The sequence below is a fragment of the Phaenicophaeus curvirostris genome, chromosome 4, assembly GCF_032191515.1.
Source record: "Phaenicophaeus curvirostris isolate KB17595 chromosome 4, BPBGC_Pcur_1.0, whole genome shotgun sequence".
In the NCBI taxonomy this organism is placed as follows: Eukaryota; Metazoa; Chordata; class Aves; order Cuculiformes; family Cuculidae; genus Phaenicophaeus; species Phaenicophaeus curvirostris.
This window is the reverse complement of record NC_091395.1, coordinates 75,502,223-75,519,726: the sequence shown is the minus strand read 5'-3', so window position 1 is coordinate 75,519,726 and position 17,504 is coordinate 75,502,223. Positions and strand designations below refer to the sequence as shown.

General features: G+C 48.3%; 1 protein-coding gene across 1 annotated transcript in view; it reads right to left on the bottom strand.

Moving 5' to 3' along the window:
* The window catches only part of PTPRA (protein tyrosine phosphatase receptor type A), a 147,138-nt gene that overhangs the window by 113,174 nt on the left and 16,460 nt on the right, over window positions 1-17,504 (bottom strand). Inside the window, exon 2 of the mRNA XM_069856630.1 lies at window positions 224-361. Coding sequence (XP_069712731.1) covers window positions 224-241 — 18 coding nt within the window. The 5' untranslated portion in view covers window positions 242-361. The remainder of the gene's footprint in view (window positions 1-223; window positions 362-17,504) is intronic.

The following is a 17,504-nucleotide window of genomic DNA, read 5'->3' as shown; positions in this document are numbered from 1 at the left end:
GGGGAACGACAAAGTGAAGGATCCACCATGTAGATCACAGAATTGCTAGGTTGGGAAAGAACTTTGAGATCATCAGGTCTAACTGTAGATGTTGTAAGATGGAGGGATGTGAATCCATGAGAAAGCCATACACTTGGCACCTCCGAAGGCTGCTTTTCTCCTGAGCAGGCCACATCAGTACTACCTTCACACCCAAAACATCTCCATTATGTTTCTACTGTACCTTAAAAGGGGCGCTCATTCAACTTTTTCACCTCCTCAGCGCGACAGCCAAAGCTTTTCCAACTAATATCAACCCGGGACGATGATGGGTAGTACACAATCAATCCTTATTAAGGCTGATGATTATTCTCGATGCGCCCTGTAAGAGAGAAACACCCAGTTAATGGCTTGCACCAAGAGGAGCAACTCATCTCACACGGATCAGTCCTATTAAGCAAACGGCCTTTTCACAGCCCCAGTTTTGCTTGAATTTTGTTAGGGCTGACTGGGTCTGTCCCATGTAACTGAGATCGTCCCAGCCACTAATGTAGTGGCCACACAAAATCAGTTTATTACAGAGCTGCAGGTACATAGAATCATAGAATCATAGAATCATAGAATCATAGAATCACAGAATAACCAGGTTGGAAGAGACCCACCGGACCATCGAGTCCAACCATTCCTATCAAACACTAAACCATGTCCCTTAGCACATCAGCCAGAAGAAGGCATGGAGAGGGTGGAGAAGAAAATTGAAGACCATAGCTCAGGTGATTTAGGTAGTAACCAAGGCTACACATTCTGCTAACACAACAGGACCAAACTGAACAAAAAACCCCTAGTCTTTCAAAGAGAGGACAGCAAAGAACATATATTATTTGGCATGAAGCTAGAATGTTGTGGGAGGTTTTACATCCAAATCTAGACCGCTGCCTTAAAACAAGCTTATTTCATAGAATCATAGAATGGTTTGGGATGGAAGGAACCTTAAGGATCATCCAGTTCCAACCTCCCTGCCTCGTGGGCAGGGACACCTCCCACTGAATCAAGCTGCTCAAAGCCCCATCCAACCTGGCCTTGAACTCCTCCAGGGATGGAGCAGCTACAACTTCTCTGGGCAACCTGGGCCAGTGACTCAGCACCCTCACAGGCAAACATTTCTTCCCAAGACCTCATCTCAGTCTCCTCTCTATCAAAACTTAAACCCATTTGCCCTCATCCTTTCACTGCTCCTGCTGATCAAGAGCCCCTCCCCAGCTTTCCTGGAGCGCCTTTCAGTACTGGAAGGTGCTCTAAGGTCTCCCCAGAGCCTTCTCTTCTCCAGGCTGAACAACCCCAACTCTCTCAGCCTGTCCTCATACATGGGAGGTGCTCCGGCCCTGGCATCATCTTCGTGGCCTCCTCTAGACTCGCTCCAACAGATCCATGTCTGATTCCTGTGCTGAGGGCTCTAGAACTGGACATGGAACTCCAGGTGGGGTCTTACGAGAGCAGAGGGGCAGAATCCCCTCCCTTGCTCTGCTGGTCCCACTGCTAGGAAAGGCAAGGTTTGTGCATTAGTGGGAAAGGGGACAAACCTTTCAACCACCTAAGACCTTCTGGAGGCTTTACCCAGGGGCAGGTGCCTTCAAAGGCACCTGCTTCCAAATGCTCTGCTTCCAAAAATGGCTCCGAGGTAGAATTAGGCATGTATCAGTTAGAGCATCTGCAGGGGGGTCTAGGTGGCTCTTCTGGAGTGGTGGGTATGTTAGTAAGGAGGAGAGGAAAACAATAACATCAGGTTGGGGGACAGACGAGTGAATTATTCCCTTGGCCACCAGCTCAACGGGACCTGGTGATTTTCTCAATTACGCAGTTAAATAGGTTCGGTTTCTCAGTCCCTTTCCATAGTGCTCCGTCCAGTTTTAGATTTCATTTCCAACCACAGCTCGCCTCGCTTTCTCCATGCTGCACAGCACAAACAGACAAGTTGCATTTTCATAACGCAAGGCAAGTCTCAAAGAGCTAAAACCACCTCTGCTGTTAAAACAGCTCAGCAAAACTCAACTTTCTTCTCAACTGTAGCACATGAAAAGCTGATATTCCTTACAATACTTATAGAATTCTAGAATTGTTTGTGTTGGAAGGGACCTTAAAGCCCACCCAATTCCAACCCCCTGCCATGGGCAGGGACACCTCCCACCGGATCAGGTTGCTCAAAGTCCCATCCAACCTGGCCTTGAACACCTCCAGGGCAGCCACAACTTCTCCAGGCAACCTGTGCCAGGGTCTCACCACTCGCACAGGAGAACATTTCTTCCTAAGATCTCATCTCAATCTCCCCTCTTTCAGCTTAAATCCATTTCCCCTCATCCTATCCCTGTACTCCGTGATCACGAGCCCCTCCCCAGCTTTTATACAGTTCCAATAATGCTTTATTAGAGCATTCATACAGAGACTAAGCTTCTGTGCACAGCACACAAAACCTCCTCCAGAACCCAGAGCCGGCAGCAGATCTGGGAGCTCCCAGGTTTGCTCCTCTCAGTGCAGTTGCCCAGAGCTGGCCAGGCTGCAGAGCTCCACTGAGAGAACCAATATCCCTGCTCCACACATCGACACCAGGAAAAAAAATTTCACGGAAAGGGTCATTGTGGGCACTGGCAGAGGCTGCCCAGGGAGGGGGTTGAGTCACCTTCCCTGGAGGGGCTTAAAAGATGGGTGGATGAGGTGCTGAGGGGCATGGTTTAGTGATTGATGGGAATGGTTGGACTCAATGATCCTTTCCAACCTAGTGATTCTATGATTCTATGATAGCTTTTATCTTTGCATTGGATAAATGGGACGGTCAATTTAGAATCATAGAATCACTTGGTTGGAAAAGACCTTTGAGATCCTCAAGCCCAACCATACCTGTCCACTCCTAAGCCAGATCCCTGAGCATCTTATCTACCCATTTTTTAAACACCTCCAGGGGTGGGGACTCCACCACCTCCCCAGGCAGCCTCTGCCAGGGCCCGAGAACACTTTTGGTGAAGAAATTTTTCCTAATGACCAATTTGAACCTGCACTGGTGCAACTTGAGGCCATTTCCTCTTGTCCTATCGCCTGTCACCTGGGAGAAGAGACCAGCACCCACGTCACTACAATCTCCTTTCAGGAAGTTGTAGAGAGCAATGAGGTCTCCCTCAAGCCTCCTTTTCTCCAGGTCAAACAACCCCAGGTCCCTCAGCCGCTCCTCATAAGACTTGTATTTTATTTTATGTGCTCGTAGAAAGGAGGTCTGTTCTGCAGACACAGGGAAGAAGCAGCAGAGCATCTTCTCCCTTGTGGTGTTGCAATGCTCCCTAGACACCCCACTCCACCACTTTGCATTCCCCAACAAATAATCCAAGCTTGCTCACGGCAATGTGGATTCCTGATCCGGCTTTGTAGCTAAACAGGCTCCCTCTAATTATCCCTCACCCTGATGACACTTAAATGATGGCACAGGAATACAGCAGAGCCTCCAAATGAGAGTGTGAAAACAAGACCGGCTCCTTTCTCCATTCACACCACAGGTCCCAGGCGCATGAGGACACGCTCCCGCCTGAGTCATTCCCAGCAACGCTTCGCAGCCCGGCAGCAACCACGGATATTTCCCACGCAAGTGGATTTTTATAAAAGACCATTTCAACTGAGAGGAGAGCGAGAGTAACTCTGGGACTGCAGGGAGCAGTGGTGCGATTAGAAGGATGGGTCACGTCTGTAGAGTCTTATTAGGTGTAATTTATATGCAAGTAAAGCAAATATCCCCCACTTTTCTAGGAAAAGGCCAAATTCCATCCTGATTTCCACGCTTCGCAATCCCATTGACTTCAGAGGGACTGCCTGCGGGATGAATCACCAGGCTGCAGCCTCCCAGCAATAGAGAGTAATCCCTTCTTATTCCACCTTTCAAAAACCCAATCAGGTGCTGTGGTGAAGCCTCCCCGAGCCGCGTCGCAGCCCCACGGCGATGCTTCCCCTCTCCCTGTCAAAGCTCAAGGACGGGGTGGAAGAGAAATAAAAGCCTGATGATGGAAACGCCGATCAGCGAACTCCACAGCCTTGGAGAGCAGGGCAGAGCACGGGGCCAGCTGGGGGGTATTTGGAGTGGGGGAACAGAGGTAAAACCCCTCCTTCAACGTGATTAAATCCAGATCCCAAAGCCATTTTCATCCAAGAGCATTAGGGAATTTTGTTAGGAAGAGCAGGGATAAATTAACTCCTCACTCAGGCTCTAATCTTGTTTTCATTGATGTTTAAATTCTCCCACTTCCTAAGATTTCAGCATTTCCTCCTGATAATGAGGAGCTCCGGCTTGCAAGCTCATCTGCCCCTTCTCTCCAAGGCATCCGGGCGGATGCTTCTCCCCACCAGGCTCTTAAAATTACACCACCGGCTTCTTCATTCACAAACATCAGGACAAAAGGCGATGCTGACCCCACTCTTCACTTCAATCACCGCTGTTATTTACAGCGCTACCAACACGCTGGGATGGAAGCGAATAAATGTTTAATGGCCCCGTAAACACCAAGGGCTTTATCTGCAGCCCAGTTCAAAGCCTGATCAAACAGAATAATCCTTGGCACGTCTGTCGGCCGCTTCCCTGGCCTCCTGTGGGACAGCAGGAGATGCACATGGCGGCTCCATATGCGGACAAGAAAGGGGATCACCTATAGGGAAAGGAGGATCATCTATAGGGAAAGGGGATTAGCTGTAGGGAAAGGGGATCAGCTGTAGGGAAAGGGGATCAGCTGTAGGGAAAGGGGATCAGCTGTAGGGAAAGGGGAGCAGCCATGGCGGGGATCAGCTATAGGGAGAGGGGGATCAGCTATAGGGAAAGAGGGATTAGCTATAGGGAAAGGGGATTAGCTATAGGGAAAGAGGGATTAGCTATAGGGAGAGGGGATCAGCTATAGGGAAAGGGGATCAGCTATAGGGAGGGGGGATCAGTCGAAGGGAGAAGAGGGTTAGCTGCAGGGTACAGATGCTTTCCCTGGTTCCATCTCAATTTCTTGCTCCCAGAAGGGCAGGGTTATGCACCAACCTGTCTGACCTTAACTTCCACAAAATATAGAAATGTGTGTGGCATCTAGCTCTAGGATCCAATAAAGCAGTCATTTATAACAGGAATATTACACACAGGAAGCGAAAAATATGTGGAGGAAGCTGGGAGAGGTATCATTTACCTGCAGACCGGGTTACAGGGGAAAAATACCTGCAAGCTTCATAAAATGCTACAGGAGACTATGAGAGCAGAATCATGGAATGCTTTGGGTTGAAAGGGTCCATAAAAATCATCCAGTTCCACCCCTCATGTCATGGGCAGGGACATCTCCCATTGGATCAGGTTGCTCAAAGCCCTGTCTATCCTGGCCTTGAACACCTCCAGGGATGGGGCATCCCCTCACAGCATCCACAAGTTCTGTTTAGAAAGCAGCTTTATTTTAAAAGAGTTGTGGAAACAGGATCAATACTTAAGCAGTCTGCATATCACACAACTTGCACAACGCACAGGATTGCCAGGGCTTCACCCGCATCTACTCGGGGAAGTGCTGACTCCTGCCAGACCAACCCATCCAGCACATGGGAGAGAAAAACAGTTCTTCAGGCAGATAAACCACAGCCTCAGATCTGAAATCACAGAATCATAGAATCATAGAATCATAGAATAACCAGGTTGGAAGAGACCCACCGGATCATCGAGTCCAACCATTCCTATCAAACACTAAACCATTCCCCTTAGCACCTTGTCCACCCGTGCCTTAAACACCTCCAGGGAAGGTGACTCAACCCCCTCCCTGGGCAGCCTGTTCCAGTGCCCAATGACCCTTTCTGTGAAGAATTTTTTCCTATGTCCAGCCTAAATCTCCCCTGGTGGAGCTTGAGGCCATTCCCTCTTGTCCTGTCCCCCGAAATGGAAGGCTTACTCCCCACTCAGTAATAGCTGTGGATCCATTACTCAATATTCCCTCCCCATGCAAGACTTCCTTATCTTCTAGGTACTAGAAGATAAGATACTTCAGTATCTTCTAGACAGATACTAGATGGGGCCTTAGGCAACCTGATCTAGCGGGAGGTGTCCCTGCCCATCACAGGAGGGTTGGAACTAGATGATCTTTAAGGTCCCTTCCAACCCAAACTACTCTATGATTCTATAATTCTATGATTCTAGACGGTCCTATTTCCACTATGATTTGTTAAATGAGTAATTTTAACACATTCAAGCTAAGCAGTTATGGTTTTATTGCACTATTACCCATCGCTGTGATGAGCTTCCCTAATGAGCTGGTGCTATATCACATTCCTGTTATGGTTTGGTAAACTCACATGGAGAAAGACAAAAACAAAAGCCAGGAGGACTGCACAGGTGAGACCTCACCGAGGACATGGGGTTGCTTTGTGACACCATCCAGCTATTCAGCACATGGGTGACAGGAGCCAAGCCTGTTCAATAGTTTCCGACACCACCATAAGAGAATCATAGAATGGTTTGGGATGGAAGGGACATTAAAGATCATCCAGTTCCAACACTCCTGCCATGGGCAGGGACACCTCTCACTGGATCAGGTTGCTCAAAGCCCCATCCAACCTGGCCTTGAACACCTCCTGGGATGGGACAGTCACAGCTTCTCTGGGCAACTTGTGCCGGTATCTCACTACCTTCACAGGAAAACATTACTTCCTAATTGCTAATCTTAACCTCCCCTCTTTCACCTTAAACCTTCATGTCCTGTCCCTGCACTCCCTGATAAAAAGCCCCTCTCCATCCTCTTTAAGTACTGGAAGGCTGGTCTAAGGTTTCCCTGGAGCCTTCCCTTCTCCAGGCTGAACAAGCTCAACTCTCAACCTGTCTTCGTACAGGAGGTGCCCCAGATCATCTCTGTGGCCTCCTCTGGCCTCACTCCAACAGCTCCATATCCTTCCTGTGCTGAGGACAAGGACTGATTTTTCCCAGCCTCCAAATTAGCCCCAAAACTGGGTCCTGATGCCAGCAAGAGCTTCTGATATAGCCAAAGCCGACCTCCCCAACCAATGCCATCAGCTCAGGTGATGGCAGAGACCCACTTCCCAGTCTGATCTGCTCAAACTGGAGTGCCCTACAACTCTAATCCACGCAGAAGGTGAGGCATCAGGGCAGGATTATGAAAATAGAGGCTTGAGGCCAAAGAAAAAGGAGCCTGGAGGCGAGGTTGTCATCAGGGCATAGCTCAACCTCAACCGTGCTGCCGCGCTCCAGCCCCTTCCCGCCCTCCACAGGGTCGTTTGGATCTAGCGTGGCCAGGAGACTCGCGCAGAGGATGTTTGAGAACTCACAGAGCTGCCAAAACCGTCAAATTAGAGCACGGCGAGAGCTCATAATAAATCCACCCAAGCGAACCGCAGCTCTGCTCGGCTGCCTGTTTGGGTGAACCCAAAAGTCGTGCAAGTAAAGATCTACCGGCCGTTCCACCCAAAAGGCTTCCTGTCCTTGCACGGATCTTTGTTTGTGTTGGGTTTTAGTGGTAGGTGGGAACACAGACTACAATTTGTGGGAGATCAGTTATTACCGCTAAGAGGCTTTTTTTCCTTCCCCTCTTAACAGATAAATGCTACTCTGAGACAGCGTGATCCTGTCTTGACAGACGGCAGCAAAACTTAGCATTATTTATTCGTGGTTTTAGTTGTTTTCTAAAAGAAAAAAAAGATAAAGGATGAAATGCATCTGAATTAGGACTCCCTCGCCTTTCTTTTGCAACTAATGCATCAAAAATGAAACAGGGAAAGAGCGTTTCTGCAGAGCTCTAGTAAACCACATTTAGAAAAAAAACCAACCCAACATTTATCCAAGAAGGAGAATGAAAACAAGCAGAACAATAAAAGTCCTGAAAGTTTGCTCCAAGGAGACATCTGGGAAGGTGAGGGGAGGAAGCGAGCAAAAGAAAATACATAGCATAAAGATACAAGTTAAACCAAACTAGAAATATTAATTCTTTTCACAATTCTACAGCACCGCGCACAGTCAGCACAATCATAGAATCACAGAATGGTTTGGGTTGGAAGGGACCTTAAAGTTCATCCAGTTCTAACCCCTCTGCCATGGGCAGGGACACCTCCCACCAGACCAGGCGGCTCAAAACCTCATCCAACCTGGCCTTGAACACCTCCAGGGATGGGGCATCCTGGGCAACCTGTGCCAGTGCCTCACCACTCTCAGTGTGAAGAACCCTAACATCTAATGTAAATCTTCCCCCTTCCAACTTAAAGCCATTCCCCCTCACCCTGTCACTCCAGGTCCTTGTAAGAAGTCCCTCTCTGGATTTCCTGCAGCCCCTTTCAGCACTGGAAGCTGCTCTAAGGTCTCCTTGGAGCCTTCTCTTCTCCAGGCTGAACGACCCCAACTCTCTCAGCCTGTCCTCATAGCAGAGATGCTCCATGACTCTCTGGAGTGTCAGCTACTCCTCCCAGTCTGGCGTCATCACCAAATCTTGTGAAGGGTGCACTGTGCCCCGTTATCCAGATCATTAACAAAGGTCTTAACAGGTCTGGGCTCAGTATTGACCCCTGGGGTACAGCGCTGGTCACCACCCTCCTACTGGGCTTCATGCCACTGGTCCCCACCCTCAACCTGACCCTTCAGTCAGTCTGGAACCCAGTCTGTTCGTCCAGTCCATACACGGACAGCTTCTCTACAAGGATCTTCTGGGAGACAGGCTGCCTGGGGATGTTTGGAGAAGAGGAGGCTGAGGGGAGACCTCATTGCTCTCTGCAAATCCCTGAAAGGAGGTTGCAGTGAGGTGGGTGCTGGTCTCTTCTCCCAAGCAACAAGTGAAGGACGAGAGGATATGTCCCCAAGCTGCACCAGGGGAAGTTTAGATTGGATACAAGGAAAAATGTCTTTACTGAAAGAGTGGTGAAGCACTGGAACAGGCTGCCCAGGGAAGCGGTGGGGTCTCCATCCAAAAAATGTGTAGATGTGGCGCTTTGGGACATGATTGAGTAGGCACAGTGGTGCTGGACTGACAGTTCGACTGGGTGGTCTTAGAGGTCTTTTCCAGTCTTAATGATGCTATTATTCTATGATTCTACATCCAGGTAGATAACATCCACGACTCTCCCCTCATCTGCCACACCAGACTCTCATCATAGAAGTTTCTCTAGTTGGCCAAGCAGGACTTCCCCATGGTGAACCCATACTGACCGCTCCTGATGACTTTCTCACCCATCACGCACCTGGCTATGTCTCCAGGACGAGCTGCTCTATCTATACTTATAGTTTGGGCTCAAAAGAGCTGAAGAGTCTCACATTTATCTGCTCTTCTTGGTGGATGACTGCAGCGAAAGCAATTACAGGGAAACAGCAGGAAAGAAAAATTCTGGTAGGTCACTATGAAATCTGTTCTCATACAGCCACATCATCACCAAAGAGCTGAGTTTAGATGAACAAGTAGGAAAGGCACAGAGAGCATCAGCTGTACGGATGATAAATACACATCATTTTCTCCAGCAGCAAAGCCTAACCTTGCTGCAAGGAACTGCCATTTACTTCCAGCACACATGGATTACTCAGAGGCAGAGAAGCCAGGGGCAAAATTAACTCTTGGAGAACAGTGTGTCCCAGGAGACTGGCTCAAACCCAGCCTGCTCCTTCCCTCCACTGCACGCAGACTGAGAACTCGATGGCCTCTTTGATTGCATCCATGGCCATAATAATAACTTTAATTTTTAGCTTCTTGATTTTGGCACAGACTCTCTTAAAAGCCCAATCAAGAACAATTAAACACAAGAATTGAGTGAAATAAGGCGCCAACAAGGTTTGGCGTCTGCCCCTTTTCCCTTAAGTGGGATGGAGGATTAAGAGCTCAGCACTGAGGTTCCTGAACAAGCCTACAGAGAGAGGCACCCTCAGAACAGATCCAAAAAGCCTTTTTCTTAATAAAAACCATCTGGAATTTGCCAATAAGAGACCTACAACCCTGCAAGACCAGTGAGATGGAGCCCTAGTTCCAGCTCCCACTTGGCCTCAGCAGTTCATGTGCAATTCCCACATACAAAGGGGGATATTTAGCCAGCCTGCAGCTTGTTTCATCCTTCCCTGATGATGCTACGATGCTAAGCAGCCTAATACGCAAGTCACTGCCCCAGAAATTACATAGAAATTACTGGACCTGCCTAGGAGAGAGGTTCTGGCCATGGTCCTCTTTCCCATTAGTTCCCCATTGGGCTTGAGGTGCCCACAAGCACTCACACTGCGTGCAATGCTGAGAAGAGGAACCAGGACACAATTCCTTCCCTTTTATGTCTTTGTCCTATTTTGCACGGGTGCTCAGATTTGAGGGACAAGGAGGGACACAGTCCTTGTGCAGCCAGACACTGCTGCAGGCTTCTTGCTGACCATCAACAGAGTGGGAACCTAACTTCTAGACCAGAAGCATCTCAAGGAGCTTCCAGGGTTGGCCGCCCAATGAGCCCAGGATCCTGGGATCACAGTTTTGACCTTATTTTAGTTTCATTTAAGGACTCAGAACTTCAAAACTTGTCAGCTGTGACAGTCACGTTCCTATTCAAAGCTCTCTACTCCTTCACGAATTCAAAAGGAAGGCTGAGCAGATGCACCATTAAGTCCAGTTTCCTGATTTTTGATTGCCGAGATAATCATCCCCAACTTCACAGACACAAGACACCCCTAGAGAAAGCACTTGTCACACAGTTTGATGACAGAGGCAGCAACAAAACCCCACTCACCCCGCCACTGGTCTCCTGCCTTGCAAAATAATTGCCTTCCCACCCAGAACTAAAGGTTACAATTACAGTCAGAATGAGTCAAGCCGGAAAGGCCTATTTAAAAAAAAAAAAAAGGAAAAAAAAAAGGAAAAAGGTTTTAATGAAAACATGCAGGCGATTGTAGGACAGAAAAGCAGCTCATTTTTGTGCTGCACCTTGTTTGCTCGTGCTTTGTCTCAGTTACCAACCATGAACTAAATACTTTAGTTAAAACTTTGCTCATCTGGTACCTTTAATACTCAGTCACCAGAAACTGAACATCTGTTTTGGTTTGAGGCTTTTAGGAGTGACTCAATGTCATCTACAGCATTAGATGGTGAAGATTATTATTCCTGAGGTTCTTTTGCCCTCCCCTAGCAACACGGCTGCTGGCGTTCAGGAGGAGGAATCACAATACAAAATCTTGTTGCAAAACCATTACAGATGGACACAACTTGAGGAAGAAGCACAGGACCCTACGAGGCCAGGCTGAGAGAGTTGGGGTTGTTCAGCCTGGAGAAGAGAAGGCTACAGGAGATCTTAGAGTGGCCTTCCAGTACCTGAAGGGGCTACGAGAAAGCTGGGGAGGGGCTTTTCATAAAGGCCTGGAGTGCTAGGCAGAGGGGGAATGGCTTTAAATTGGAAGGGGGAAGATTTACATTAGACATTAGGCAGAAATTCTTTATGATGAGGGTGGGGAGGCCCTAGGACGTTGTGGCTGCCCCATCCCTGGAGGTGTTCAAGGCCAGGTTGGATGGGGCTTGGAGCAACCTATCTAGTGGGAGGTGTCCCTGCCCATGGCAGGGGAGTGGAATTGGATGGGCTTTAAGTTCCCTTCCAACCCAAACCATTCTATGATTTTATGACCCAGGAAGGTTTTATCCTCAGCTGGAAACAAACTGTCTGAGATGCTACCAGCTCATACCTGTGCCCCGCAGCTCCCGAGGATTGATGCGCCGTTGCAGGGCGATGCACGGCTTTCAGGTCCCAGAGAAGCAGCTATCTCCTGCTGTGTTTACAGTGAGCACGATAAACACACCGCAATTAAAATGACTCCGGCGGCGCTCTCAGTATGTGCATCCCCCCCTGCCCTGAGCCTGAAAGCAATCCTAAAGATTTATCTATGATTTAACCTCCGCTGGCTTTGGGCACGGCAGATAGCTGAGCATCACGGATCTTCATCAGCAGTGAAGTGCCCGAGGCAGAAGCGTCGCTTTGGAAAGGGGATGCAGCAGCAGGAAATATCCCTGTACCGAGGGACCCAATTAACTTGCTGATATAAGACACCAGCATCCGATTAAAGCAGTGGATGTTGTGCACGCACAAAGGAACACCCCGCCTGGGAAAAGGACTTCAAGGGCAATAAATGCCGTGTCTATGTGCAAGGGAAGAGCCTGGACATGGTCATCATCTTGGAAGGAGAAGGGATCTGTGCAATACCCAAGTCGGCTGACAAACCGATCGTTAACAGCCATTTCCCTTCTTGTTTTCCAAGGGCTGATCTGGCCAAGCAAGCCCAGGGAACACCATCCTGCCTCCAGTAACACACCCTGCCTACAACCAGAGCTCTTCAGGGCAGCCTCAAGAGGAGCCTATCCACCTCAGCATCTTCCTGAGCATCGATGACATTTTCTGCCCCACACATGGCAGGGTTTTAATGAGAAACATCGCTGTGGGTCACTCAGTGAACGACTATTTGCCCTGGAAGAGCATTCGGCAGGAAGCGAAGCCGGAGATCCCACCTTTACCTCACCAAGCAGCAGCTGTAAAGCTTCCACATGTGTGGAAGGCAGATATCGGGGCACAGGAGGTTTCACCGCTTTCCATACCAGATGTGGTTGCATCACACTTGAAGGGTTTAATACTTCACATCATGCTCCGCATACAGATACGGGCACTCCCTTGAGGATGCGGAGTGGTGAAGTGCTGGAAGAGGCTGCCCAGCAAAGTGGTGGAGTCTCCATCCTGGGAGGTGTTCAAAACCCATGTAGACATGGCACTCTGGGACATGGTTTAGTAGGCATGGTGGTGTTAGGCTGGAAGTTGGACTGAATGATCTTAGAGGTCTTTTCCAGCCTTAATGAGTCTATGGTTTTATCATTAACCTGCTGGGGGACAGAGTTCCAAAAGGAAATCTAGGGAAACCTCTGTTCATGGATCCCAGTTGAGTCCTTTAACCTCCAAAATGTTTCTTTCCCCTTCAGTAAGCTCTTAAAGACTAGTGTGCATAGTCACAACCTGAGACTGTCCAAATATGCACGACAAACCACATCTAAGATGCATTTAATTCCATACCTTCCGCAGCAACCAGCAGCAGGTCTAGGAAGCAAGACCAGCATGTACCATGTTCTCCCAAGAACACTCCCCAGCCTCGATCACAGACTGTTTCTGCCCAGGGATCTCAGTACTTTCCTTCCATGAGTTTATCCAGTCACCTTTCTGATCCACCTAAGCTTTTAGGCATCTCACAGCAAGCAGAACCACAAGCTTAACACATGTGGAAGTGTTTCCAAGCACCTGCAAGTGGTGAGGGGAGGACATTCTACCAGGACAGGACCATCAACTCCAAAAACTATGATATCCACAGCCTACAAAGGTCCACCAAGTTCTCACCCCAAAGTAACTACAGCGTAACTACAGAGCACGACAAACAAGCGTTGCCACGCAAGTATTAAAGATACAAATTGCACTCTGCATTAATACCTACCTGGGGAATGAAGCAGAAGAACTGGTTTTGAAAGTGAAGAAAGAAGAAAATACAGATGACTCCGATAACATGTCTAATTAATGAAGCATAAACTAGATAGACTGGTTCAGTCTGCACATCCCATCTGCTTTGTCTTCAGTCGGGATGGTTCCCAGCTCTACAACTGCCAGTTTCCATGCAGATACTCCCGCGTGCCGACAAGCCAAAGACATGCCTCGAGCACCCAGTGCATCTGCTCTTCTATGGCACAATCGCGCGTCTTGTCTTCTTCGCGTAGGAAGAAGGGATGAACAACGAAAAACATAAGTGCCCAGTATGCAAAGCATAATCCTGAGACACCAAGGCTGTATCCCAAGGAGGAAAGATAAGAGCATGGCATGAGCTTGTCTTAACTTCATAGTCACCAGCCCTCCACGGTATGTAGACAGGTACTAACCTACCTTTGAAGCCTTAACCTCCCAACATTTTTTATTCTGTCACACTTTAAGTGACTTTGCAATCAACTTGTGTGAAGTTCTGCAGTGTAAATGCTGATGTATGAAGACTTATTTGTGGAGAGACTAAGTAAAGCTCCCTGTGGTCATCAGTTAGAGCTATAAGTTCAGGCTCAGACAGGGTCTTGATCCCTGCATGCTTTGGGTCCTCCTTTTGGAAACACTGAGCAGAGAAGACACTCACTATTGAGTCCCAACAACTGGAAACATCCAGACACTCTTGAGAACATGCAACCTGGCTCTAAAAGCTTCAACAAAAGGGAAAAAGCAAGGAAGAAAAGCAAGGGGAGCATCTCTGGTCAATGGCAGAGCCAAGGACAGGATGTGGGAGATAATACGCCTGGACTTCGTGACCTCAAAGGTCTTTTCCAACCAAACAATTCTATGATTCTATGAGATGGGAGAAGAACATCCAGTGCCTGTGGCACCCCAACAAAGCATTCCATGACTTAAAATGAACTGAGAAGAGGTCAGCAGGAGGTGCAGCCAGCATAAGGCAGGGATTTCAGCCAGTGTGTAACGAAAAATGCATACGAGTTGAGAGAAGTGGCAGGTCTTTACATAGGCACAGTACCATTCCTGCTCCCCCAGGTAAACGGGAACAGGGAGAAGGTGGTTGTATCCCATTTCTGCTTTTTAAGACGATTTCTCTTCAGGTTTTAAGTCTGTGAGAAATTTTGAGACTCGGCATCCAGGGACAGCCAGCAGAGAGCATAAGGAGCAGAAAACTTTCAAAGTAAAGCAACCTTGCAGAGTACATTTTCCTCTTTCTCCATAGTTAAGCACATTTGAAACAACTGCTTCATAACAGGCAGAGGGATAGAGGCAAGAGCTGTTCCTAAGTCCAGGCACAGTCCTCCAGAACAAGAGAAAACATCCTGTCAAGTGGTGCCAACAGTCTTGGTGCTTTCACTCTACTGATGCTCAGCTGAGGACAGGCTGACTCGTCCACTCTGGTTAAAAACCCAACCAACCACCAACCCAAGTCAGTCTACTGGAGATCGTAGAGGTTTCATTGTTAGAGGTGGATTTTACAGAAATGGAAACTCTTCAAGGAGGTTAAATCCATCAGAGGCAACGAGGAGGCTACAGTCAGTTATGGAATCACAGAATGGTTTGGATTGGAAAGGACCTTAAAGATCATCCAGTTCCAAATCCCCTGCCATGGGCAGGGACACCTCCTGCTGGATCAGGTTGCTCAAAGTCCCACCCAGCTTGGCCTTGAATCCTCCCAGGGATGAGGTATCCATGACTTCTCTGGGCAACCTCTGCCAGTGCCTCACCATCCTCACAGGAAAACATTTCTTCCTAAGACGTCACCTCAATCTCCTCTGTATCAGCTTAAAACCGTTCCCTCTCATCCTATCCCTGCACTTCCTGATCACGAGCTCCTTCCCAGCTTTCCTGTAGCCCCTTTCAGGTACTGGAAGGCTCTGAAGTCTCCTTGGAGCCTTCTCTTCTCCAGGCTAAACCCCAACTCTCTCAGCCTGGCCTCATATGGGAGGTGCTCCAACCCTCTAATCATCTAGGTGGCCTTCTCTGGACCTGCTCTAGAAGATCCATGTCAGAGAATTCAGAGAAGTTTTGCCTGTATCCCTTCACGCAGGCCCGGAGTGGCCGTTGACACCCGCTCTCAAACAAACCAGCAAGAGTCAGACCCTGAAAAAAGACAGTCTATGATTTTCTTTATGTCTCACAAGGGAAGAGGAATGGAACTGAAGATGCTTGTATCCACCTGGGATGCCAAATCCCTTCCACTGTCTTTGCACTGAAGAGCTATAAAGGTCTTATCTGCAGTCAGATCTGGCTTGAGGAAGGATCTAGGAGAGGATCTGCCATTGTAGCAGCATCCCTAGCCCAAGCCACTGAGCTCCAGTCATGTGTGCTGGGGTCATCCCACCACTACAGCTCGTTCCAGCCCATCTCCACACCCCTCAAAATTCAACAGCATTAAACAGCAGAGAGCTTTGGTTTGTAAATCACAGTTGCTACGCTCAGGATCATCGTTCATCATGACTGCAGTGTCTAAGGAACAACAAAGCAGTGACGGCAAAATCCTACAGCATGGATTTGTTCTCCAGACTTCTCTGTTAAAGCTAAATGGAGAGAGAGCATGTGGGTGGCTGGAACCTCATCCCAAGGAGGTCAACCAGCGCAGGAAGCCTCAACTGCACTGGAATAGTCAAGATCTCAGGGAAATTACTTAAAAGCAAGCTGTTTTCCTCCAGAAACAGGCAATAAATTGCCAGTAGAATCACAGAAGTCTTTCTTCTGACAAGGAACTGGAAACATAGGGATGGAGCTAACTCAGGCACACGCAGAAAATAAAACACAAATTTAACTGCAACTTGCTGATGATGCTGAGATGGGACCAGGGGGGCAGGAGAGATCGGGGCAGCAGCCAGTGCTTTGGAAGAGGCACGGAAACAAGTTTCCACAGGAGCGTGTTTCTTTAAAGTCAGATGCATTAGATCATCTCGTCCTCTAGAGTATGTTGTTTCCTAATGTTTTGCCCAGACCAATTTCGAATGTCAAAAGCGATGGTTGGGTTGGTTGGGTTTGTTGGTTTTTTAACTACCTTGAGTCCCCAAGGAGCCAGCCAAGGATGAGAATTTTAGACTTTTATTCTGTCTTTCACATTACAAACGCAATTACGGCTGCAGCCTGATTACAGCGTCTCCCGTCACACAGATCCTGCAAGAGACTGACAGAACAGTTTGCCTTTCCTGTGGAGTTAGAGAAGTCCATATCGAGTCCTTTCGTGCTCACATGTCGACAGAATTTAAGGCAGGTATGTGGAGTCTCAAGGGGTGAGCATCTCTCAGAGAAAGCCATTAACAGTCTTCTAAAAAGACACGATGAAAACCCCTTGTGAAATTTACCCCGAAATCCATTGAGAGGTGTCTCTGCCCATGGCAGGCGGTTGGAACTGGAGGATGATCTTTAAGGTCCCATCCAACCCAAACCATTCTATGATTCTATGAAATATGGACTACTTTCAAAATAGCCTTATTCCTCTTGCTTTCTAATTCCCTCAGCCAGTTAATGAAGAAAAATCTTCACTACAAGAGGGAGATTTTTAGATGCGTGTGATGGTTTGGGTGTGGACAGTCTTGCCCTACCTGGATGCAAGAGATGTAGGATCGAGCAAAGAAATGGATCACAGGACTAACGTTCAGGTTAGAGTGCCTCCTCTTCCAGGACACAGTGAGCATCTTGGATTCAGCACTTGGATAACTGTAGGAGGAAATTAGCACTACAAGCTGGGAACATCTGGATACAGACAGTTAAACAAGATACTATCATCAGGTCACATCTGGTTTCCACATTTTCATTTCAGCCTACCGCAAGGCAAGAGCCAGGCGGTCAGGGCAACCAGATGGAGATGGGAGAATCTCTGCGGTGGGTTACTTGGGGTCCTCTGAGCTGAATGATTACACTGAGAGCTCCCTTCTCTGCCACCTCCTCATCTCAGGCATTCCCACAGCCGCCCGTGCCAGGCTGTGTGTCAGCCACAGCGAGTCGACTCGCCTCGCTAACCTGCCAGAACGTCAGCCGGGACAGCGTGCCGAGCCCAG